Here is a 25,921-nt window from a genome sequence, read left to right as displayed (position 1 = left end):
ATGAGTAGTGTAGCTATGGGGATTCTAACTCAGGAAGTGAATTTCCGTTATCGTGAAATAGCGTTCGGCTCTGGCGCGTGGCGCCATCTTGATTTCTTGCGGTTTTCCTTATCATTATCATTTCCTTTCCGACGCGTGCGGTTTTCCTTATCATTATCATTTCCTTTCCGACGCGTGCGGTTTTCCTTATCATTTCCGGTGCCGTCTTTGTTTCCTTATCTTTTTCCGCGTTTTATTATTCTGTAAATATTATGTAGGTCAATCTTTTGGGTGGGGGAACTTAGTTGCAATATTATGTGAAGCAATTTCCTTATCATGTTCGGTGAGGATTATATCATGTCTTTACGGGAAAGAGAGAGAGACTTTTATTTCTCTTAGGAGCATATGAATTTCCGTTGTCGTGAAATAGCGTTCGGCGCCTTGCGGTTTTCCTTATCATTTCCGGTGTCGGCGCGTGCCGTCTTTGTTTCCTTATCTTTTTCCGCGTTTTATTATTCTATCTTTTTCCGCGTTTTATTATTCTGTAAATATTATGTAGGTCAATCTTTTGGGTGGGGAACACATTAGTATTCTTCATTAAATTTTTTCCGCGTTTTATTATTCTGTAAATATTATGTAGGTCAATCTTTTGGGTGGGGGAGGGGGGAACACGTTAGTATTCTTCATTAAATTTTTCCATGAAATAGCGTGTCATCGACCTTGTTATTTCATGCGTGGTTATCATTATCTTTTGGGTGGGGATCATGTCCGAACACGTTTCGCATCCTGTCTTGCAAGGCATTGTTATCTGTAAGACCACACGTATTTTTAAAGATTTTTTAAGTTGTAATATTATGTGGAACGATTTCCTTATCTATCACGTTCCCGTATTTTTTCAGTGGGGATTTACATTCTGCGCGATCGGGTTATCTGTAGGACCACATCCTTTGTATTTCAAGCTGTTTAAATATTGCGTGAAATAATGGGATGTGTAAAGAATGATGCGGTTCGCTAACGTGCCATCGTTGCAGGCGTTCGCTGCGACGAAGTTATTTGAATTCGGCATTCATACCGTTTTGCATCAGAATATTCTTGAACAATATTTTCGCGTTCTTTCATGCAAGATTTACTGTGTTTTTCGTGAAAGATCGGTCATTGTCCCGTACGTGGCGGTTTCCATGTTTAGTCCGTTGGACTTGTTGAACGAAGTGCAGAAGGGGCGTATTGATATTTTAAACGTGTTTGTGTTTTTAAAACCTGAAGGACAGTTGGTGAGACATTTGAATATTGTGGTGCTTCGATACCGTAGAACCGATTATGTTCGTGTGGGGGAATGTCACCGTCGAGAATACGATTTATCGGATTTGATTCCGCCATTTTTACCGTTGAAAAGACGTATACTTCATTTACGTATTTGATTCAACCTTTTTTTTTTTTTAAAAGAGAGAGATGCCTGTCCCAACGTTAAAAAGTTTGGCTTGGGTTCGCGTTATAAATTTGTATTTGGACGATACTTTTCCCATTGAGCAGAAAACGTTGATAGTACGTTTAATGCGAAACGATGCAACGAGTCGCGTATGTTTCTTTTATACGAAAAGATTTAGTCAAGTCGTGGCGCGATGGCCCGCGATCGATTCGCCAGCAACGATACTGGATATCATCGAGACGGGCGAACGCCGCATCGTTGGATGCGAAGTGTAATTACGTTTTTGAGAACAGGAAATTTAACGGATGACATTAAATTGAAGTTGAAAAAATATTTTGTGCAACAAGATGATTCAAACGTTGAAAAAAATGTTAAGGTGTTTGACACGCATGTCGATGATGGTTAGAACTGTCGATGAGTATCGCGAATGGTCTCGCTCATACATCGAGTCTCTACAGTGCTGTATCAATTATCTAACATGTATGAAGGATGAATTGACGATGGGCGCGAGATCTAGTTTAGCATCGATCATGTGTCGCATGAAAAGTTTGAACGTTTCGTTGAGCTATAATATTTCACGGGTCGGTGGAGGTTTACGTGGTGTTGGTGCGAGAGCCTCGACGCTTCGTTGGGAGACTGTCGAGTCGGCGTTTAGCAATCGCATATCGACCGGTATCGTTATTAACATCGAACATATCGATCCGCGCAAATTTTTACAACACGCGAAACGGATGATTACGGGACGTGTCACGGAATTTTTGAACGCTCATTCGTCGTTGAAAGTGAACGTTAGGTTGGAGGCGGAATTTGTGCTGCGCGACGAGGTTTCGGTGAAAAGTTTCGGTACGCGAAACGTTGTGCTGTTTCGAACCAGTAATCTACGCCGATGGTACCTGAAGGACGTTGTGCCACCGATTTTAGCATCGATGGAAGAGTTTCAAGAACGAGACAGCGGGTGGGCGTTATCGAAGATACTGCATCTGATAGTGAGCTGCAACAAATACCAGCCATTACAGGCCGGTTGCTGCGTTATCTTGCCTCGAAATATACGGTTGAAGAGAGCGACCGTGAACGTGATCAGCAACGATGAAGCATGCTTTTTTTGGGCGATAGTGGCGGGTCTCTATCCGGTAGAAAAAAATACATCACGTTTATCATCGTATCCTCGCTACCAGACGGTGCTTCGAACCGAAGGTTATACACTACCGATGTCGTTCAAAGACATTCGGAAATTCGAAAGAGAGAACGACATTTCCGTGAATGTGTTCGAATGGGTGGACAAGAGGTGTGTAACGCTTCATCTGACCGAGAAGAAACGGATGAGGCACGTCAACTTGTTGTTTCTACAGAATGAGGCGAAAACGCGCGGTCATTACGTGTGTATACGAAATTTGCCACGATTGGTTTCGTCGCAGCTTAGCAAGCATAAGTGTATGAAGTATATTTGCGATCGGTAAGATTGTTTTTTTAATTCTTGAAAGCAAAGAGAGAGAGAAATGTTTTTTTTTTCTTTCAGATGTTTACAATATTTCTACACGCTGGAGAAATTAAACGTTCATACGATCGATTGTGAACGGATGAACGATTGCGCTCTGTCACTTCCAGTATCGGAAGAAGATAAGTGGTTGCAGTTTAAGAACTATGTGCACAAAGAACAGGCGCCGTTCGTTATCTACGCCGATTTGGAATGTCTGTTGGAGAAGCAGGAAGGACAAGGTCGTGGAGCACGCTCGCTGTATCAGCATCACCACGCGTTCAGCATAGGTTATTACATGCATTGCCGCTACGACTCTTCTTTGTGCGAGTATCGAGCTTGTCGCAAGGAAGAGGGATGTGCCGCGTGGTTCGCTGCAAAGTTGCATGATATAAGCAATAAATTACAGCCGATATTCGACAAAACGGTACCTATGGACGAACTAACTGAAAGACAGGAGTTAAATTTTCAGACGGCTACGCATTGTCATGTGTGCGAGCAGCCGTTCAGCAGTTCCGACACAAAAGTACACGATCATTGTCATTTTACGGGAGCGTATCGCGGTCCGGCGCATATCGCGTGTAATTTAGGTTATCAATCTTCGTACGTGATACCGGTGGTCTTTCACAATTTGTCCGGCTACGATGCGCATTTCATTATTAAAGAATTAGCAAACACGTTCGAGGGTAAGATAGCTGTGTTGCCGTTGACAAAAGAGCGGTACATCTCGTTCACGAAAGTTGTTGCGAATAAAGATGAAAAGAGAAATTATGCAAAGTTGTTGAAGTTTCGATTTATCGATTCCTTCAAGTTCTTGAATTCGAGTTTGGACAAGTTATCATCGTATCTGGACAAAAACAAATTACGCGTTGTACGAAATCAATTTGATCATCTCAACGTCGACGATTTCAATCTCTTGACTAGAAAAGGCGTCTTTCCGTACGACTATCTGGCGTCGTACGACAAATTAAACGACACGTGTTTGCCGTCGCGCGAGGCATTTTACAATCAGCTTTGCGACAGGGGGATATCGGACGCCGATTACGTTCACGCGAGCACGGTTTGGTCGCGTTTCGCTATAAAAACGTTGGGGCAGTACAGCGATTTGTATTTGAAATTGGATGTGTTGTTATTGGCTGATGTTTTCGAAAATTTCCGCGACGACTGTCTCGAGAACTATAAACTCGATCCGGCGCATTATTACACGCTTCCCGGTTTCGCGTGGGACGTGATGTTGAAAATGACTAAGATCGAATTGGAGTTGTTCACGGACGTGGACATGCTTTTATTCGTGGAGCGAGGAATACGCGGCGGATTGAGCCAATGTTCTCAGAGATATGCGTGTGCAAACAACAAGTATTTACCAAAATATGACTCCAGCAAACCGTCAACCTATCTAATGTATTTCGACGTTAACAATTTATACGGTTGGGCTATGTCGCAACCTCTACCGTACAGAGACTTTCGATGGGTGGAGGACATAGAGAATTTCAACGTTGAATCCGTTCCAATCGACAGCCCTGTAGGATACATTTTGGAGGTTGATTTAGAGTATCCTAGTGAAATTCACGATGCTCACGCGGATCTACCGTTCTGTCCGAGTCACGACACGGCGGCCGACTCGAGCCGGCAGAGAAAGTTGATGGCAACGCTTCGCGATAAGGAGCGATACGTTCTGCACTATCGGTATTTACAGCAAAGTTTAAAGCATAACCTAAAATTGAAGAAAATTTACCGAATTCTAGAGTTTCAACAATCGCGATGGTTGCACGGCTATATCGATTTGAACACGAAATTACGCGCCGAGGCGACTAACGATTTTTCTAAAAATTTGTTTAAATTAATGAACAACGCTGTGTTTGGAAAAACAATGGAGAACGTTCGAAATCACGTGAACGTGAAATTGCTTTCCCGATGGGACGGTCGATACGGTGTCGAGCAATTGATAGCCAGACCAAATTTTCACAGTTGTACCGTGTTTTCGGAGGATTTCGTCGCGATACAGCTAAACAAGCTGTTACTCAAATTCCACAAACCCATCTACATAGGCATGTCCGTATTGGATATATCAAAAACTCATTTGTACAGCTTTCATTACGAGTACATGTATCCCAATTTCCAACAAAATTGCAAGATTTTGTACACGGACACGGACAGTCTGATATACGAGATCGCTTGCGACGATGTGTATGAGACGATGAAACGTGATATCCATCGATACGATACAAGTAATTATGTCGAGAACAACGCGTACGGCGTTCCGATCGCGAACAAAAAGATGCTGGGATTAATGAAGGATGAGAACGGAGGCAAAATTATGACTGAGTTCGTGGGGCTTCGCGCGAAAATGTATGCTACTCGCGTGCGCGACGACGATGATACCTGCCGCGAAACGAAAAAAATCAAAGGCATTAGGACAAACGCCACAGCCAGAGATATAAGTTTTGAAGACTATGTCGAGTGTCTTCATAATCATACGGAAAAGAGCATTAACAATAAACGTATAATGTCGGTACAGCATCGGGTGTATTCCATAGCTGAAATGAAATTAGCGTTAAGTCCGTACGACGATAAACGGTATATCTGTGATAATTTGGTCACTACACTTCCTTGGGGACATTGCAATATCGTTTCATTGCCATAAAAGGAAGTGTTGGGATGGAGATTGAAAAAACTTTGTTGACCGCTATCTGTAGCAAGGAAGTGGTATGTAGATTAATGGTTCTATAAAACAATGCAATCCGAGCGTCAGGCCGAATAGTCGAGCAACCGCCACGAAAACGTTAACATCGTGAGAGAGAGTGAGACGGTGAAAAGTGTGGGTTTGAACGATGTTCAACCGTCGTCAGCTCGACATCTGTCAAAAAATTGACGAGTCTGTGAAAAGCCAAGATGATATGTAAGTAGAAAAAAAAGATATATAAAAAAAAAATGTGAAAGAAATTTAGAAAGATGTCTGAAAAATTAATCTGCTGTAGATATTCTCAACCAGAACCGATCGATTTGTCAACTAGTTCCCAATCACGTTCCGTACGGATTTTGTGTAGAAGATATTCCATAGCTGGGAATTATTTCAAATATTTGGAACTTGGCATACGGATCGGAGAGGACATTTATGCGGAGTTGGCTATCGGTGATAGCCGTGGAAATGAACTTCTATTTTCAATTAAAACATGGAGAGAGTTGCTGCGCGCGAAACCGATTATTCAAAGCAATATGGAGCGCATAAAACTTGGTGATAATTTGACCTTGGAAATGGTTAATCTGAATGGACGGGAGCTAATTAAAATAGCGAACTCAACCATAAATATATATATTACTGAGAAAACTATGTGTAACATATACAATTTAGAATTTTGTATAGATAGTATGTATATAGGATTAGTAGACAACGTTCCGGACGTTGCTGCAAAATTTGCCGATTTCGTTGTTATTTCAAAAAATGTTAGAGTAGAAAATTTTATCAAAACAATTGTCGAGAGCCGGTCTTTCGATCAAAACTCGCTAATAGATTGTGAACTGGTGACTTTGGGCGCCGAGGTTATAGCGCTAGAAGCGTCTAAGCGATGTTAATTTCGTGAGATTTTTTTTTAAAAAATGAAAAAATGTAAAACTGATTCAACATCACGTCCAGGTTAACAGTCTCGTTCTTTATCATACTTTTGCATCATCTGTTACTGGCCTGAGTTTAATCACGTGATCACCACCTTACTTGATATGCACAGACTAGGATTTTTGAAGGAATTGCTCTTAAGATTCGAGAACTGACCTCTAGATGACAGAATTTTAATTCTGTTATCACTGCATGAAATTGCTCTTAAGATTCGAGATCTGACCTGTTCATGGCAGAATTTTAATTATGTTATGACTGTATTATTTTGTCATCAAAACAATTCTCTGATCACATAATTAAAATTCTGCTATCTAGAGGTCAGTTGTCGGGTCTTAAGAGCAATTCCATGCAGTGATCACATAATTAAAATTCTGTCATCTAGAGGTCAGTTCTCGAATCTTATTTTCAATCCTTTCAATATCCCGCTCTATGCATATCAATTAACGTTGTGATCACGTGATTAAACTTGAGTCATGAAACAGATGATGTATGGTAAGATAAAGAACGAGACTGTTATCCTGGACATGATGTTTTGATTTTACATTATTTTATTCAAAATAAGCGTGTTACTGAAGTACATGAAGTTTTATATCATTTAATAGAATAAATTGGCGTTACTGAAGAATGTTGAAAAATGTAAGAGTGTTACTGAATGCATATGTATACTGAAGATTAGGCACACATGTAAAACTGATCGAACACGATCTTCTTAGGAAACACTACCTTTCCTCTGTCTCACTTAGATAACCTGTTTTTGGCAGGAGTTTAATCACGTGATCGCCGCTTGATTTGATATCCACAGACACCTTATTTGGTATACACAGACGTGGGATCTGGAGGAGTTGCTTTTTAAGATTCGAGAACGAACCTCTACATGGCTCGAGTTTAATTCTGTGATCACCGCATTATTTTGTCATCAAAACAATTCTCTGATCACATAATTAAATTGTGCTATGAACAGGTCTCATTCTCAACAAATCTCACGAACAATTCCTCCAGATCCCGCGTCGATGAATATCAAATAAGGTGTCTGTGGGATATTAAATAATGCTGTGATCACGTGATTAAACTCGAGTCATGAAACAGATGATCTAAAGTGATACAGGGAAAGGCTGTGTTACCTACGAAAATCGTGTTCGATCAGTTTGATATCATTGAAAAAAATGTAAGAGTGTTACTGAAGAATAGATCAGTTTTATATCATTTAATAGAATAAATGTATAAGAGTGTTACTGAAGAAGAAGAATGTTGAAAAAAATGTAAGAGTGTTACTGAAGAATACGTTAAAATAAAAAAAAATTTATTATTGTATAAGAATTTCCTCTCTCTCTCTCTCTCTTTCAGGTCAGGGGAAAAAAAATTGAAGAATACGTTTTACACATTATTTATTAATAAAAATTACATGAAAAGATCTTTTATAAAAAAAGTAGAAATCATATTTGAAGTTTTAAACTATAGCAGTTTTAGATATCCACGAATTATGCGACGCGTCCAACCCTAACCATTTTACATATATTTTATTTCCTTTTCTGCGCAATATTTTTTCAATTAAATATACGTCGGGGTATTTAGCCGCGTGTATCTCGTGTTCATAAAATCCGCCGGCGATAGGATTGTCCTTTGAATCGATCAAGAGGTACGTGACAGGATTCGTTCGTTTCACCGTGATGATCTTAAATATTTCCGTCGACCAGTTCGGCGTGTATCCTTTGTCGAACAGAGTTTTGAATTTGCTGACGCGCACGCGATCGCCCACCTTGAATTTGGCGGGACCGGCAATCTTCACGTTGCTGTACACGGTGGACAGAAGATGCTCAGCATTTTTACGGTTCACATCCGCGGGGCGCATACGGGTGGTACGGTGTTTTCGATTATTGTAGTCCTCGATCAGCGTGGGAAGCGCATCGATCCAACGATATTTTCCGCTCAACGAGAAATATTTCCACATGCTGTTCTTCAACGTGCGGTTGAAACGTTCTACGACGGAAGCTTTCATAGCGCTGAAGGTCGAGTAATGACGGATGTTGCGGTTTCTCAGATATTCTTGGAACTGTGCGTTGTAGAATTCCTTGCCCATGTCGGTCTGCAAGTTGTTCGGAGCTCTGCCATCCTTCTTCAACGCGGACGCGAAAGCTTTACACACATCGCTCGCATTTTTACTCTTCAAAGGAACCGCCCACGCGTATTTGCTAAACACATCGATTATCGTAAGAATGTATCGATGTCCCCGATTATCTCGCGCATATTGCTGAACTTCGACGATATCAGCTTGCCAAAGATCATCGAATCCTCGCACGATCACCCGTCTACGCGGGAAGAAACGTCTCGCCGGGGCGTGCAGCTCTTCTATCAATTTCACTTTTTCTTTACTCATCGCCGATTAGTCTCTTTTCAATCGATTCTTTCCAGTCCTCGAAGCGTCGATGCACTCGACTATCTAGCTCGTCGAAAGCTGCGCGTATCATTTCTTGTTGCTGCTCCTCGATACGTCGCATTTGCACATATATTTCTTCGAATTTCTCGTTTAAACTTTTCTTGAAATCTTCAAATTTCCCAGTTATATTTCCCTCTCCCGTCAGCTCGACCAATCTCTTGTGCATGCTCTCTCTATGCATTTCAAATCTCTTATCCAATTCCTGACCGGTTTCATAACCGCCAGTTGCGAATTTTTGTTGCATATCCGCCACATTGTTTTCAAGAAGCATCAACTTTCCCTGGCTCAACTTGTCCGCGTTCACCGTGTCCTTCACATCACTGATTTTACCAAGCAGCGTATTCTTCAAGTTTAATAGTCTTCTTTCCAACTTGTTGTCGATTTTATGTTCCACGGCTGAAAGTCTATCGCTGAGTTTATCGGAAAATTTCACAACAGCGTCCAATTTTTCATGATCCACCCTCTGCTCGTACTTCAATACTTCGATCAACCTGTCCTCGAGCTCGATAAATTTTTCACGGAGAATTCCACCATAATTATGCTCTATCTTCGTTTCAAACTCCGACAGCTTTTCTTGATTCTGTTGCATGCATTCCTCGATGTCTTTCAGTTTCGCCACCATCGATTTATCGGCGAGCTCGTTGTTCGTTACGATTTCATGGATGTGCTCGATCTTGTCTCGCGTGTCGTGAATATCCTCGGCGCTCTTATTAAATTCGTCTGCAAACACTTTTTTCAACAAATCGATCGTCTTATCGACGTAGAGTTTCGTTGCCGAATCGTTCTCGTCGGTTGGTGTCCCCAAATTTTTAATACGTTGAGATTTCGCATCGAAAAATTCGTTGTTGCTAGCCATCGCTTTGCTGCTGGCGACAAGATCATCCACGTAGCCTTTCGTTGCCACGTCAGTCTTCTTAGCGGGGGCTTTCACATTTTGGATAGATAGAAACTCCGCATCGAAGTACGCGTCTTTTTTATCCGTCATGATCACAGCGTGTTTACGTATCGAGCTTAAAAGATCCAACAACAATCTATTGAACGGGATGGGATTGTTCGCTTCCTTGCAATCGAAATTCCGTTCTTCCTTGCCGATATTCGACGTAACGTCCCGAATAACTTTTCTTATAAGTTCGTAGGATGATTTGTTAATGCTCATCGTGATGAGATAGAGAGAGAGTACGACGTTTCCTTCTTGAATTGCCACCACGCAATGACATGATTCTCACTCTCTCTCTCTCTCGCTCCTTCTAGGGAGGTGGTGGTGGGGAGATGCCATTGTTATATTTTAGAACTTTCTTAGAAATCTTGAAATGAGACCTGGGAGGGGGAACCTCTGATCTAGACTTACCACACAGTACTTGTTCTCGCTACCTAGATATAGAATCGAGCTCTCACTGCTTTGTCCAGTTTCTTCGTGATTTCTGACCTAAACGTTTCGTTAGAGGTTTTCAGGTCTTTGTCCAGTTTCTTCGTGATCACGGACCTCAATGTTTCTTCCGATGTTTTCAGGTCTTTGCCCAGTTTCTGCACGATCTGGGACCTCAACGTTTCGTTAGATGTTTTCAGGTCTTTGCTCAGTTTCTCCACGATTTCGGACCGTAACGTTTTTAGTTGTTTGTTCAGTTTCTCCATGATCTCGGACTTCAACGTTCCTTCGGATGTTTTCAGTTTTTTGTCCAGTCTCGTCACATTGTCCAACACGTATATTTCCACCTTTGATTTAACATATTCGTCACCGCGTTTTACAATGTCATCGACGTACGATTTGGTCGCCGCGTGATCGTTTGCGGTGGGATACGCCACACGCTCGATCCCAGCTCCATTCGCATCGTACAAATTAGCGTTGTTCAAACATATTGCGTTATCGTGTACATATTTTTGTAACGAATAGAAAGGAACATCCAACTTTCGCTTGTTCGTTTCACGAAACGATGTACCAAATTTGTTGACATACATTTTTTTTTTTAGACTTCTTCGACCGCCTGATATGCTGTTTCCTGCGAAATACCTTATCTCTTGCTACCTTGCGGTTTTCCTGCCGTCACCAACTCGTACAACTGCTTTTCGATCCGTAGTATTTGTTGATATATCTCGTCCAGTTTCGTCTCCAGATGATGAAATCTCAGGTTCCAGTTTTCACCGTCGTCTTCTCCTCCCGAGGATATCGTTTGATTCGTTTCGCAGCAATTCAAACGAACGCGCATTTTATCCAGCCGCAACAATGCCACAATTTTATCGACTGACATGTCGTCAACTCGTAAACTTTAATTTATAATTAAACCAGCCTCGCGAAGTTCCTCGATTATCGACATTATTTCGTTGTTATGCCCCGAATGGCCGGCGTTCCTCGAAGCCGTCAACAATCTCAGACGATCGACGAGTTCGTTCGGATCGTCCCAATGCACGTAATCGATTGGATGGTTGGTCACGCGCATAAAAGTTGGAAGCTGAATACCCCTTCCACTTGGCGACGAAAACAACGGTTTTATAATTTTTCTATACTTGAAACCTTTGTTTCCCATTATCTGATTCCCGCGTCGATGCGCTTGTGTAATAACGAGAATTCTTTTGTACGCGTTCTTATCATCCTCGGTGCACGCCTGCTCGTCGGGTACTTTATTGAATATCAATTCGTAAAGACCGCGAGTCCCCCTGTACCGTAGCCCTCTAATGATGATATCATCGTTGTTGGCCACCTCAAACGTTGAATTTCCCAGCATCAGCTTATCGTCCTGCAGATATACTCCGTACACGTTGTCGGAATTTTTCGTTGGGCCGGTAAAAAATTTTTGTAAATATTCGCGCGCCAAAGGTCCGAAATTCTCGGATAGCTGTTGATTTTCCTCGTGATGAATTTCAGGATTTTCAAAAATATTACGCATAGAAGATTCCAAAGATGGAGTGCGCGGTGATTGGAAGGTATCCTCCTCCTCCTGTCGCGGTACCATCATCGGCTCGTCGTCATCGTCGTCGTCGTCGTCGTCAAGATATATATTTCTCGAACTGACTTTGTCATTCTTTTTCTTCTTTATTCTTCTTCTTTTTTTCATAATGGACGACGGCGTTCCCTTAATATCTGAGAATCTTCTTTTTTTTCGCAATGGAGACTCCTTAATGTCGTTGAACACGTTGTCGTCGTCGCTCGGTTCGGCGGTAGCTGTATTTTTAACTAACTGTTTCAACGGTTCGACGATCGGTTGTAAATTTGCTTGCAAATTCTCCTGGGTAGCCATTTTCCCAACTTTCAACGCTAAATACTTTTTCCGTATGGTATCGCTGGTCTTCGCTATTTCGTTCGCGATCGAAGCTCGCAGCTTCTTCTTCTCCTTCGACGGCATATCGGAACTCCTCTTCTTCTCCTTCGACGACATATCGGAGCTCCTCTTCTTCGATGACATATCGGAGATGTGACTCCAACGGCTCTTATCGAGCAAATGTGTCCGTTACAGTACGACAAACTCGTTAAATCCGCGTCTGTAACGACCTCGACTGACAGGACTGTCTTTATCGATTACGAGAAATCCATACCTCTTTCGCCAACAATTCATGCATAACGCGCTAAACGTTTCGAACGGCATATCGGTATTTACATGATCCTGATGAACGTGTCGCAGGTTCATGGCATCTTGTTTAAACAGAATCAGCAGATTAGCATTGTCGCGAATTAAATGTTTAGGTATTCTCGCATACGACTGTCCCAGGTAAAAGCAATCGACGTGCGAATGTCTACCCATCGCGAAATATTCTCGCATGATATCTTGCTCATCGCACGCCACATCGTCGAAGATGAATATCGAATCGGGCCGTGCTTCTGCGGGAGGGATTACGTCAACGTTGTCAGCAAACGCGAAGTAGCCCACATCCTTCCCCACGGATGAGAACAGTCTGCTCAAGTATTGGTATTTTGGCTGACGCAACGATTTCGAGTACACGTATACATTGGCGAATCGTAATCCGTTCGCGCTCTCCAACAGGCTAATCATAACGTTCGTTTTACCACATCCTGACGGACCGCTTATCACACATCGTACATTACCGGGTAACAATGATCCATGTTTTCGCATCGCCTCGGAGTGATCGTCGAACGCGCGATGCGTCGGAACACGAATATCCAAAGATTGCTTTACGAAACGCATGCTTCGATTGATTCGATGGGTGGCGGGTAGTATTTATACGAGAGCTCGAACATTGTTGGTATCAGTCCCCCTCCGACCCCCGTGAAAAAAGGATTCGTGTTCTTTTTTTTTTAAAAACAGTTTATGCCGCGCCTCGGTAAGGGGCTTTTAAACAGAGCTGTAAACGCGTTACCGTTCGAATTGCATATACCTAGTTATCAATTCTGCGGTCCTGGTACGAAACTGCGTGCACGATTAGCCCGTGGGGACCGTGGAATAAATCCGTTGGACGCTGCCTGTCGCGAGCACGACATAGCGTATTCGCTGCACAAGGATCTGGGTGATCGTCACGTGGCCGACAATATTTTGGCGGATCGAGCGCTACAGCGCATAAAGTCCGGAGACGCTTCGTTCGGAGAGAAGGTGTCTGCGGCTGCTGTGTTGGCAGCCATGAAAGCTAAAACGAAATTAGGCATGGGCCTAAAGAAACGCGAGAAAAGGCGAAAAAAACGAATTCTCCCAATCGCCAAACGCGGTGGTTTTCTACCGCTGCTGTTGCCCGCTTTGTCGGCTATCGGAGCATTGACGGGCGGCGCCGCGGGAGTAGTAAAAGCTATAAACGCCGCGAAAGCCGCGAAGAAACAATTGCAAGAAGCCGAGCGACACAATCGCACCATGGAGGGTCGCGGGTTACGTCTCGCGCCGTATACGCGTGGAGAAGGCTTGAGGAAGGTTAAGAAAAAAAAAAAAAAAGAAAGACAACACGACGACGGACGTCGAATTGACGACAGCGTGTGAAAGATTACCACATTTTCGCGGGGTTTTTATGCGTGACAATTTGCCGGAACGCGCATGGGTAAACGAGCGAGGTATCGTCAATCTAGATAATAGTCGCGGACCCGGAACGCACTGGGTTGCATACATAAAACACGGCTCGCGTGTCAAATACTTCGATAGTTTTGGGAATCTTCGCCCGCCGGTCGAGTTGATTCGCTACTTTGATGCGAACGCGACAATCTCGTATAATCACAGACGTTTTCAAAACTACGACGAAAGCGTGTGCGGACAACTGTGTGTGAAATTTCTCCGCGAGTCGTAAAGATGCAAAGGTCATTCACGTTCACGTTGTCGGGAAGAAGCAGCATTCTGTCGTCTCAGCACTTTCCACCTATAAATCTGGACAACGACGAATACGAGCTGGGATTGCTCGATTTGCAAACTTATTACACGATACCGAACATCAGCGCTAGCATCGGTAACAATCTATTCTACTTCGGCGACAGAGACGAAGAGATCATCATCCCCGACGGCTCGTACGAATTGGAAGCGATAAACGCGTACTTGAGGCACGAAATACGCACGCGATATCCTCTCAAAGATGCCGATAATGAATATCCGCTGGTCCTGCAGGCTAACAACAACACCATGAAAAGCGAAATTATCAGCAAGTTTCGGATAAACTTTGCGAAGCCTCACAGCGTGGGGTCCATTCTGGGATTTTCCGCGAACCGCGTTTTATCGCCGAACACGTGGCACGCATCGAACGCGCCTGTGAATATCATTAACGTGAACATCATTCGAGTAGAATGTAACGTAACCACCGGATCGTACGACAACGGCAAACTCGTTCACACGATACATGAGTTCGCGCCCAAGGTACCGCCGGGGTATAAATTATCCGAAACGCCCACGCGAGTCATTTACCTTCCAATCGTTGTGCGAGCAATCGATGATTTAACGATTCGCATCGTGGACCAAGCCGGACGTTTGATCGATTTTCGCGGTGAAGAAATCACGGTACGACTACACATGCGACGAAGCAATGTTAATTCATAACAATACGACCTTGAAGAAGAACACATCAATTCATAAGAAACCAAACGAGTGTAAAAAACTGACCGCGAGAAACGCAGAGTATCTGAAATCTTTGGGATTCGTTGTTAAAAACAAGTGAAAGAGGAAAAAAGTGTTTTTTCACCATGTTCGAGGACATTTTGAGCATCTCCGAAGCGCCGATCTTCGACAATCGAATAACGAAGATCGAGCTGCACACATACAATCCATATGCCAACACAACGTTTGAAAACAACGATGAGATACGCATACCAATTCAACAGCAAGACTTGTACACGCTCCCGTGCAGAAGCTTCCTATACGTCGAGGGAAAACTTAGTTTGCCTGGGAAACTTGAATTACCAGCGGGATCAACAATCGAATCGGCGGCTCTCGATAACAATGCCGTTGCGTTTATGTTCGAGGAAATACGCTACGAATTGAACGGCGTTGAAATCGATCGGTCCAGAAATCCTGGTACTACAACGACTCTGAAGAACTACGTGAGCCTGTCCACGACGAGAAGCAGCGCGTTATCCAACGCGGGCTGGACGCATAACACCGAGGCGCAGAGGAAAACCGCGACAACCACAGCGGCGATAAACTTCAACTTTTGCATACCTATGAGCATGTTATTGGGCTTCTGCGAAGACTACAAACGCGTTGTAATAAACGCCCGCCACGAATTGATTTTAATTCGCTCGCGTACCAACACAAACGCGTTGTACAGTTCTTCCGAAAATGCGAAACCCGTTCTGGATCTATACAAAATTCAATGGCGAATGCCACACGTCACGTTGGATGAAATAAATAAGCTGTCGATGTTACGTATTCTGGGCAACGACAAGCCGATCGATATGAGCTTTCGATCATGGGAACTGTACGAGTATCCTCTGCTCCAGGCGACTACGAAGCACACATGGGCCATAAAAACAGCTCCGCAAATGGAAAAACCGCGATACGTGATATTCGCTTTACAAACCGCGCGAAAGAATAATTTAACGAAAACAGCTACGCATTTCGATCATTGCGCATTAGCCAATATTCGGCTCTACTTGAATTCGGAAACCTATCCGTACGATGATCTAAATGTTGATTTCGAAAAAGACAAATACGCGCTGCTCTACGATATGTATACAAAATTCCAAGAATCATACTATGGAAACGGCGAGGCGCTACTCAACGTCACAGATTTCCTGAAATACGGTCCATTCATCGTTCTCGATTGTTCTCGACAAAACGAAGCGCTGAAAAATGCCACGATCGACGTGCGAATCGAATTCGAATGTCGAGCCAACATTGCCCCCTCGACAACCGCATACTGCTTGATGATACACGACTGCATCGTGGAGTACAATCCATTGACGAACATTGTGCGAAAAATTATTTAAACTACCGTTAACAATATTTTAATCGAATAAATGTGAAAATGAATCTTTTAATAAATAAACAATGGAAAAACATCTTTTTATTAATCGAATAAACAAAAAAATCTCCTCCATATTTATTTTCACACCGATAAGTATAGTGGTGGGGGTATTATATATACTATAGATGACTCTCTCCCACAGTCGTCGTTATTCAGCGAACGTGTGATCTTCGCTCCATTTTTCACGGTAAGTACAATTTTTATTTTTATACAGAAATCAATCATTGGTTAGAAAACATTTTTTTATTTAGATGGCTCAAATCACCCAAATCATTGACATGGATGGATTCATTGTCGAGAGAAAATTTTTATGCAAAGAATTAGCCATTATCAATGTTTACGACGGCTCGTTCGAACTCGCTGAATTTCGTTTGGGAATAAACTTTCATCGTTTATCAGATGCTGACAAAAAGTCGGCACGGTACGTAAGCAATTTTGTACACGGGATTCCATTTATCGATTTCGGCTATGAAAAATATCAACAGAACGACGTGTTCGATGTTATACGCAATTTTGTGCGCGATCACGCGAATCCCGTCGTAGCGTACAAAGGTGGGTGTTTCGAGAGAGACATCCTTCGAAAATTAGAAATAAACTCGATAAATTTGGAAAATTTAGGATGTCCAAAATACGATGTATTAGTCCACGATCCCATGTACCGAACTGCTCACGTACCGTGTAAACTTCACTGTTGGACAAAACGCTCTTCAAAACCGTACCATTGCTGTCTGCGCGAAGTGCAAACATTTCGAGCATGGCTAAACAATTATATAAAAAAAACGTAACTCACTTCTTTCACCCAGCGTTTTAAAAAAAAAAAAAATGATTGAGATACCGGACACCACACCTGATTTGCGTCTCGAGCGCGACAGACTCCAAACTTTCCGTTCATGGCGTTATTCACACATCGTCAAACCTGAAGACCTCGCAGCCGCAGGATTTTTCTCCTTGTGCGACGAAGATCTCGTCAAATGCTTCGAATGTGGTATAATGCTGCATCGATGGAAAGATGGCGACGTTCCCATGAATGAGCACCGCATCTGGTCCAGATGCTGCGGATACGTTCACGGGGCGAACTGTGGTAACGTACCGATCGGAGCTAACCCTAGCGCAATAACGCCACAACCGAGAGGGATAGACGTGTGCGGATACCAGGTAAAAAAAAAAAATTTTTAAAAAAAAAATTAATTAAGAAATGTTTTTATAAATTAAAAAAATATTTATTTAGGAAGACACCCAGAAACCACGTATGCACAGATTTTGAGAGAAATGCAGCAGCAGCAGCAAACTAGCAGTCCGGACCACTGAAAGAAAAAACATTATTTTTAATATTTAATCTTGTATTGTAAAAAAAAAATAAATAATACTTGCCACTCAAATAACGTTGCAATTGATGTAACGAACTCCCCATCCCACTCCTCCACCTCCTCGCGACAGCGACGCATATTTAATCGCCAACCGCGAATAAACTCGCACCGTTCGTAGTTTGTATCAAATGTCTGTAAGATGAACGTACAGTGTAAATTTTGTTTGAAAAAATATATTTCACGATAACACAGTGATGAACACACGATACTTACCAGCACGCTCAACAGCTCGTTTAATGACAGATTTTTGTCAACGACCACGAAACGTGGCTCTCGTGGCACCATTATACTCAACATGATTGCAAACTGAAAATGCATTTGACCGCCGCCTCCTTTTAAACACCGGTAGAAAACGCGAGATTAAATGAGGAAGGAAATGCAAAACCATAAGAGAAAGATCGTTGCAATAGGACCTCTCTCACTGTTTTATGAAACAGCGCGATAATTACGTCTTGCAGCTGCACAAAACAGCGGTTTAGATTTTAAGCATAATTAAAAACGCAAGATTAAATGCGGAAGTAAAACCATAAGAGAGAGATCGCTACAATAAAACCTCTCTCTGTTTTTGATAAAACAGAGCTATAATTGCATCGAATCTCTCTCTCTTACAGTTTTTAACTTGGTAGAAAATAATCAGAGGATACCTCTTCTACAATCATATACTCCTAAGAGAAAAAAAGTCTATACCAATTCTGGACCAGGGTGGTTCCCCCGGCTTTATTATTATTCTCACAATAGAAATACCTCTTCTACAATCATATGCTCCTAAGAGAAATAAAAGTCTCTCTCTCTCTTTCCTGTAAAGACATGATATAATCCTCACCGAACATGATAAGGAAATTGCTTCACATAATATTGCAACTAATTAGGTCCGGAAAAGATAAGGAAAACCACAAGGACGATGACCCCATCAATCGATCCTTGCAAGACACGATGTGTTCCCCCACCCAAAAGATTGACCTACATAATATTTACAGAATAATAAAACGCGGAAAAAGATAAGGAAACAAAGACGGCACGCGCCGACACCGGAAATGATAAGGAAAACCGCAAGGCGCGTCGGAAATCATAAGGAAATTTCTACGGTATCGAAGCACCACAATATTCAAATGTCTCACCAACTGTCCTTCAGGTTTTAAAAACACAAAAAATATCAATACGCCCCTTCTGCACTTCGTTCAACAAGTCCAACGGACTAAACATGGAAACCGCCACGTACGGGACAATGACCGATCTTTCACGAAAAACACAGTAAATCTTGCATGAAAGAACGCGAAAATATTGTTCAAGAATATTCTGATGCAAAACGGTATGAATGCCGAATTCAAATAACTTCGTCGCAGCGAACGCCTGCAACGATGGCACGTTAGCGAACCGCATCATTCTTTACACATCCCATTATTTCACGCAATATTTAAACAGCTTGAAATACAAAGGATGTGGTCCTACAGATAACCCGATCGCGCAGAATGTAAATCCCCACTGAAAAATACGGAAACGTGATAGATAAGGAAATCGTTCCACATAATATTACAACTTAAAAAATCTTTAAAAATACGTGTGGTCTTACAGATAACAATGCCTTGCAAGACAGGATGCGAAACGTGTTCGGACATGATCCCCACCCAAAAGATAATGATAACCACGCATGAAATAACAAGGTCGATGACACGCTATTTCATGGACAAATTTAATGAAGAATACTAACGTGTTCCCCCCTCCCCCACCCAAAAGATTGGCCTACATAATATTTACAGAATAATAAAACGCGGAAAAAATTTAATGAAGAATACTAATGTGTTCCCCACCCAAAAGATTGACCTACATAATATTTACAGAATAATAAAACGCGGAAAAAGATAGAATAATAAAACGCGGAAAAAGATAAGGAAACAAAGACGGCACGCGCCGACACCGGAAATGATAAGGAAATTGCTTCACATAATATTGCAACTAAGTTCCCCCACCCAAAAGATTGACCTACATAATATTTACAGAATAATAAAACGCGGAAAAAGATAAGGAAACAAAGACGGCACCGGAAATGATAAGGAAAACCGCACGCGTCGGAAAGGAAATGATAATGATAAGGAAAACCGCACGCGTCGGAAAGGAAATGATAATGATAAGGAAAACCGCAAGAAATCAAGATGGCGCCACGCGCCAGAGCCGAACGCTATTTCACGATAACGGAAATTCACTTCCTGAGTTAGAATCCCCATAGGTACACTACTGTTATGCGTTATGCGTTATGCGTTATGCGTTATGCGTTATGCGTTATGCGTTATGCGTTATGCGTTATGCGTTATGCGTTATGCGTTATGCGTTATGCGTTATGCGTTATGCGTTATGCGTTATGCGTTATGCGTTATGCGTTATGCGTTATGCGTTATGCGTTATGCGTTATGCGTTATGCGTTATGCGTTTTGCGTTATGCGTTATGCGTTATGCGTTATGCGTTATGCGTTATGCGTTATGCGTTATGCGTTATGCGTTATGCGTTATGCGTTATGCGTTATGCGTTATGCGTTATGCGTTATGCGTTATGGGTTATGCGTTATCCGTTATGGATTATGCGTTATGTATTATGCGTTATGGTTAATGGGTTATGGGTTATGCGTTATAGGTTATGCGTTATCCGTTATGGATTATGCGTTATGCGTTATGCGTTATGCGTTATGAATTATGCGTTATGCGTTATGCGTTATGCGTTATGCGTTATCGGCTTTGCGTTATGCGTAATGGGTTATGCGTTATCCGTTATGGATTATGCGTTATGTATTATGCGTTATGGTTAATGCGTTATGGGTTATGCGTTATAGGTTATGCGTTATCCGTTATGCATTATGCGTTATGCATTGTGCGTTATGCGTTATGACTTTTGCATTATGCGTTATGCGTTATGCGTTATCGGCTTTGCGTTATGCGTCATGCGTTATGGGTTATGCGTTATCCGTTATGGATTATGCGTAATGCATTATGCGTTATGCGATTTGCGTTATGCGTTATGCGTTTTGCGTTTTGCGTTATGCGTTATGCGTTATGCGTTATGCGTTATGCGTTATGCGTTATGCGTTATGCGTTATGCGTTATGCGTTATGCGTTATGCGTTATGCGTTATGCGTTATGCGTTATGCGTTATGCGTTATGCGTTATGCGTTATGGGTTAAGCGTTATCCGTATGTATTATCCGTTATGGATTATGCGTTATGCATTGTGCGTTATGCGTTATGACTTTTGCATTATGCGTTATGTGTTATGCGTTATCGGCTTTGCGTTATGCGTCATGCGTTATGGGTTATGCGTTATCCGTTATGGATTATGCGTTATGCGTTATGCGTTTTGCGTTATGCGTTATGCGTTATGCGTTATGCGTTATGCGTTATGCGTTATGCGTTATGCGTTATGCGTTATGCGTTATGCGTTATGCGTTATGCGTTATGCGTTATGCGTTATGCGTTATGCGTTATGCGTTATGCGTTATGCGTTATGCGTTATGCGTTATGCGTTATGCGTTATGCGTTATGCGTTATGCGTTATGCGTTATGCGTTATGCGTTATGCGTTATGCGTTATGCGTTATGCGTTATGCGTTATGCGTTATGCGTTATGCGTTATGCGTTATGCGTTATGCGTTATGCGTTTTGCGTTATGCGTTATGCGTTATGCGTTATGCGTTATGCGTTATGCGTTATGCGTTATGCGTTATGCGTTATGCGTTATGCGTTATGCGTTATGCGTTATGCGTTATGCGTTATGGGTTATGCGTTATCCGTTATGGATTATGCGTTATGTATTATGCGTTATGGTTAATGGGTTATGGGTTATGCGTTATAGGTTATGCGTTATCCGTTATGGATTATGCGTTATGCATTGTGCGTTATGCGATATGACTTTTGCATTATGCGTTATGCGTTATGCGTTATCGGCTTTGCGTTATGCGTCATGCGTTATGGGTTATGCGTTATCCGTTATGGATTATGCGTAATGCATTATGCGTTATGCGTTATGCGTTTTGCGTTATGTGTTATGCGTTATGGGTTATGCGTCATGCGTTATCGGCTTTGTGTTGTGCGTTATGGGTTATGCGTTATCCGTTATGGATTATGCGTTATGCGTTATGCGTTATGCGTTATGCGTTATGCGTTATGCGTTATGCGTTATGCGTTATGCGTTATGCGTTATGCGTTATGCGTTATGCGTTATGCGTTATGCGTTATGCGTTATGCGTTATGCGTTATGCGTTATGCGTTATGCGTTATGCGTTATGCGTTATGCGTTATGCGTTATGCGTTATGCGTTATGCGTTATGCGTTATGCGTTATGCGTTATGCGTTATGCGTTATGCGTTTTGCGTTATGCGTTATGCGTTATGCGTTATGCGTTATGCGTTATGCGTTATGCGTTATGCGTTATGCGTTATGCGTTATGCGTTATGCGTTATGCGTTATGCGTTATGCGTTATGCGTTATGCGTTATGCGTCATGCGTTATGCGTTATGCGTTATGCGTTATGCGTTATGCGTTATGCGTTATGCGTTATGCGTTATGCCTTATGGTTTATACGTTATGCGTTATGCGTTATGGTTTATACGTTATGCGTTAAGCGTTATGAGTTTTGCGTTACGCGTTAAGCGTTATGCGTAACGGGTTATGCGTTATGCGTTATGCGTTATGCGGTATGCGTTATCCGTTATGCGTTATGACTTTTGCATTATGCGTTATGCGTTATGGGCTATGCGTTATGCGTTATGGGCTATGCGTTATGCGTCATGCGTTATGCGTTATGCGTTATGCGTTATGCGTTATGCGTTATGCGTTATGCGTTATGCGTTATGCGTTATGCGTTATGCGTTATGCGTTATGCGTTATGCGTTATGCGTTATGCGTTATGCGTTATGCGTTATGCGTTATGCGTTATGCGTTATGCGTTATGCGTTATGCGTTATGCGTTATGCGTTATGCGTTATGCGTTATGCGTTATGCTTTATGCGTTATGCGTTATGCGTTATGGGTTAAGCGTTATCCGTATGGATTATGCGTTATGTATTATGCGTTATGGTTAATGCGTTATGGGTTATGCGTTATAGGTTATGCGTTATCCGTTATGGATTATGCGTTATGCATTGTGCGTTATGCGTTATGACTTTTGCATTATGCGTTATGTGTTATGCGTTATCGGCTTTGCGTTATGCGTCATGCGTTATGGGTTATGCGTTATCCGTTATGGATTATGCGTAATGCATTATGCGTTATGCGTTATGCGTTTTGCGTTATGCGTTATGCGTTATGCGTTATGCGTTATGCGTTATGCGTTATGCGTTATGCGTTATGCGTTATGCGTTATGCGTTATGCGTTATGCGTTATGCGTTATGCGTTATGCGTTATGCGTTATGCGTTATGCGTTATGCGTTATGCGTTATGCGTTATGCGTTATGCGTTATGCGTTATGCGTTATGCGTTATGCGTTATGCGTTATGCGTTATGCGTTATGCGTTATGCGTTATGCGTTATGCGTTATGCGTTATGCGTTATGCGTTATGCGTTATGCGTTATGCGTTATGCGTTATGCGTTATGCGTTATGCGTTATGCGTTATGCGTTATGCGTTATGCGTTATGCGTTATGCGTTATGCGTTATGCGTTATGCGTTATGCGTTATGCGTTATGCGTTATGCGTTATGCGTTATGCGTTATGCGTTATGCGTTATGCGTTATGCGTTATGCGTTATGCGTTATGCGTTATGCGTTATGCGTTATGCGTTATGCGTTATGCGTTATGCGTTATGGGTTATGCGTTATCCGTTATGGATTATGCGTTATGTATTATGCGTTATGGTTAATGGGTTATGGGTTATGCGTTATAGGTTATGCGTTATCCGTTATGGATTATGCGTTATGCATTGTGCGTTATGCGATATGACTTTTGCATTATGCGTTATGCGTTATGCGTTATCGGCTTTGCGTTATGCGTCATGCGTTATGGGTTATGCGTTATCCGTTATGGATTATGCGTAAAGCATTATGCGTTATGCGTTATGCGTTTTGCGTTATGTGTTATGCGTTATGGGTTATGCGTCATGCGTTATCGGCTTTGTGTTGTGCGTTATGGGTTATGCGTTATCCGTTATGGATTATGCGTTATGCGTTATGCGTTATGCGTTATGCGTTATGCGTTATGCGTTATGCGTTATGCGTTATGCGTTATGCGTTATGCGTTATGCGTTATGCGTTATGCGTTATGCGTTATGCGTTATGCGTTATGCGTTATGCGTTATGCGTTATGCGTTATGCGTTATGCGTTATGCGTTATGCGTTATGCGTTATGCGTTATGCGTTATGCGTTATCGGCTTTGTGTTGTGCGTTATGGGTTATGCGTTATGCGTTATGCGTTATGCGTTATGCGTTATGCGTTATGCGTTATGCGTTATGCGTTATGCGTTATGTGTTATGCGTTATGCGTTATGCGTTATGCGTTATGCGTTATCGGCTTTGTGTTGTGCGTTATGGGTTATGCGTTATCCGTTATGGATTATGCGTTATGCGTTATGCGTTATGCGTTATGCGTTATGCGTTATGCGTTATGCGTTATGCGTTATGCGTTATGCGTTATGCGTTATGCGTTATGCGTTATGCGTTATGCGTTATGCGTTATCGGCTTTGTGTTGTGCGTTATGGGTTATGCGTTATCCGTTATGGATTATGCGTTATGCGTTATGCGTTATGCGTTATGCGTTATGCGTTATGCGTTATGCGTTATGCGTTATGCGTTATGCGTTATGCGTTATGCGTTATGCGTTATGCGTTATGCGTTATGCGTTATGCGTTATGCGTTATGCGTTATGCGTTATGCGTTATGCGTTATGCGTTATGCGTTATGCGTTATGCGTTATGCGTTATGCGTTATGCGTTATGGGTTATGCGTTATCCGTATGGGTTATGCGTTATGTATTATGCGTTATGGTTAATGCGTTATGGGTTATGCGTTATAGGTTATGCGTTATCCGTTATGGATTATGCGTTATGCATTGTGCGTTATGCGTTATGACTTTTGCATTATGCGTTATGCGTTATGCGTTATCGGCTTTGCGTTATGCGTCATGCGTTATGGGTTATGCGTTATCCGTTATGGATTATGCGTAATGCATTATGCGTTATGCGTTATGCGTTATGGGTTATGCGTTATGCGTTATGCGTTATGCGTTATGCGTTATGCGTTATGCGTTATGCGTTATGCGTTATGCGTTATGCGTTATGCGTTATGCGTTATGCGTTATGCGTTATGCGTTATGCGTTATGCGTTATGCGTTATGCGTTATGCGTTATGCGTTATGCGTTATGCGTTATGCGTTATGCGTTATGCGTTATGCGTTATGCGTTATGCGTTATGCGTTATGCGTTATGCGTTATGACTTTTGCATTATGCGTTATGCGTTATGCGTTATGGGCTATGCGTTATGGGCTATGCGTTATGGGCTATGCGTTATGCCTTATGGTTTATACGTTATGCGTTATGCGATATGGTTTATACGTTATGCGTTAAGCGTTATGAGTTTTGCGTTACGCGTTAAGCGTTATGCGTAACGGGTTATGCGTTATGCGTTATGCGTTATGCGTTATGCGTTATGCGTTATGCGGTATGCGTTATGCGTTATGCGTTATGACTTTTGCATTATGCGTTATGCGTGATGCGTTATGGGCTATGCGTTATGCGTTATGGGCTATGCGTTATGCGTCATGCGTTATGCGTTATGCGTTATGCGTTATGCGTTATGCGTTATGCGTTATGCGTTATGCGTTATGCGTTATGCGTTATGCGTTATGCGTTATGCGTTATGCGTTATGCGTTATGCGTTATGCGTTATGCGTTATGCGTTATGCGTTATGCGTTATGCGTTATGCGTTATGCGTTATGCGTTATGCGTTATGCGTTATGCGTTATGCGTTATGCGTTATGCGTTATGCGTCATGCGTTATGCGTTATGCGTTATGCGTTATGCGTTATGCGTTATGCGTTATGCGTTATGCGTTATGCGTTATGCGTTATGCGTTATGCGTTACGCGTTATGCGTTATGCGTTATGGCTTTTGCATTATGCGTTATGCGTTATGCGTTATGGGCTATGCGTTATGCGTTATGAGTTTTGCGTTACGCGTTAAGCGTTATGCGTAACGGGTTATGCGTTATGCGTTATGCGTTATGACTTTTGCATTATGCGTTATGCGTTATGGGCTATGCGTTATGCGTCATGC

The 25,921-nt window shown here is 42.3% G+C and overlaps 3 protein-coding genes across 3 annotated transcripts; all 3 read left to right on the top strand.

Moving 5' to 3' along the window:
• Positions 1 to 4,655: 4,655 nt before the first annotated feature.
• On the top strand, positions 4,656 to 5,523 carry LOC143219952 (uncharacterized). The gene has a single exon (XM_076445738.1). The coding sequence runs from the start codon at positions 4,723 to 4,725 to the stop codon at positions 5,521 to 5,523; it is 801 nt and encodes a 266-aa protein (XP_076301853.1). The 5' UTR covers positions 4,656 to 4,722.
• Positions 5,524 to 15,020: 9,497 nt separating this feature from the next.
• LOC143219950 (uncharacterized) lies at positions 15,021 to 16,265 on the top strand. The gene has a single exon (XM_076445737.1). The coding sequence runs from the start codon at positions 15,021 to 15,023 to the stop codon at positions 16,263 to 16,265; it is 1,245 nt and encodes a 414-aa protein (XP_076301852.1).
• An 860-nt stretch (positions 16,266 to 17,125) lies between these two features.
• LOC143219953 (baculoviral IAP repeat-containing protein 7-A-like) lies at positions 17,126 to 17,611 on the top strand. Its single transcript, XM_076445739.1, has 2 exons — positions 17,126 to 17,458; positions 17,561 to 17,611. The coding sequence occupies exons 1-2, from the start codon at positions 17,126 to 17,128 to the stop codon at positions 17,609 to 17,611; spliced, it is 384 nt and encodes a 127-aa protein (XP_076301854.1).
• Positions 17,612 to 25,921: the final 8,310 nt, after the last annotated feature.

The sequence above is a fragment of the Lasioglossum baleicum genome, unplaced genomic scaffold (genome assembly GCF_051020765.1).
Source record: "Lasioglossum baleicum unplaced genomic scaffold, iyLasBale1 scaffold0109, whole genome shotgun sequence".
Lineage (NCBI taxonomy): Eukaryota > Metazoa > Arthropoda > Insecta > Hymenoptera > Halictidae > Lasioglossum > Lasioglossum baleicum.
This window is presented reverse-complemented; position numbering and strand designations above follow the sequence as displayed.

Bases quoted from the DNA above. Each gene is read 5' to 3' on its own strand.
- LOC143219952 (XM_076445738.1), top strand. From the start codon at position 4,723: ATGAACAACGCTGTGTTTGGAAAAACAATGGAGAACGTTCGAAATCAC.
- LOC143219950 (XM_076445737.1), top strand. From the start codon at position 15,021: ATGTTCGAGGACATTTTGAGCATCTCCGAAGCGCCGATCTTCGACAAT.
- LOC143219953 (XM_076445739.1), top strand. From the start codon at position 17,126: ATGATTGAGATACCGGACACCACACCTGATTTGCGTCTCGAGCGCGAC. The intron at 17,459-17,560 runs GTAAAAAAAAAA...ACGTATGCACAG, and splicing joins TAGACGTGTGCGGATACCAG to ATTTTGAGAGAAATGCAGCA.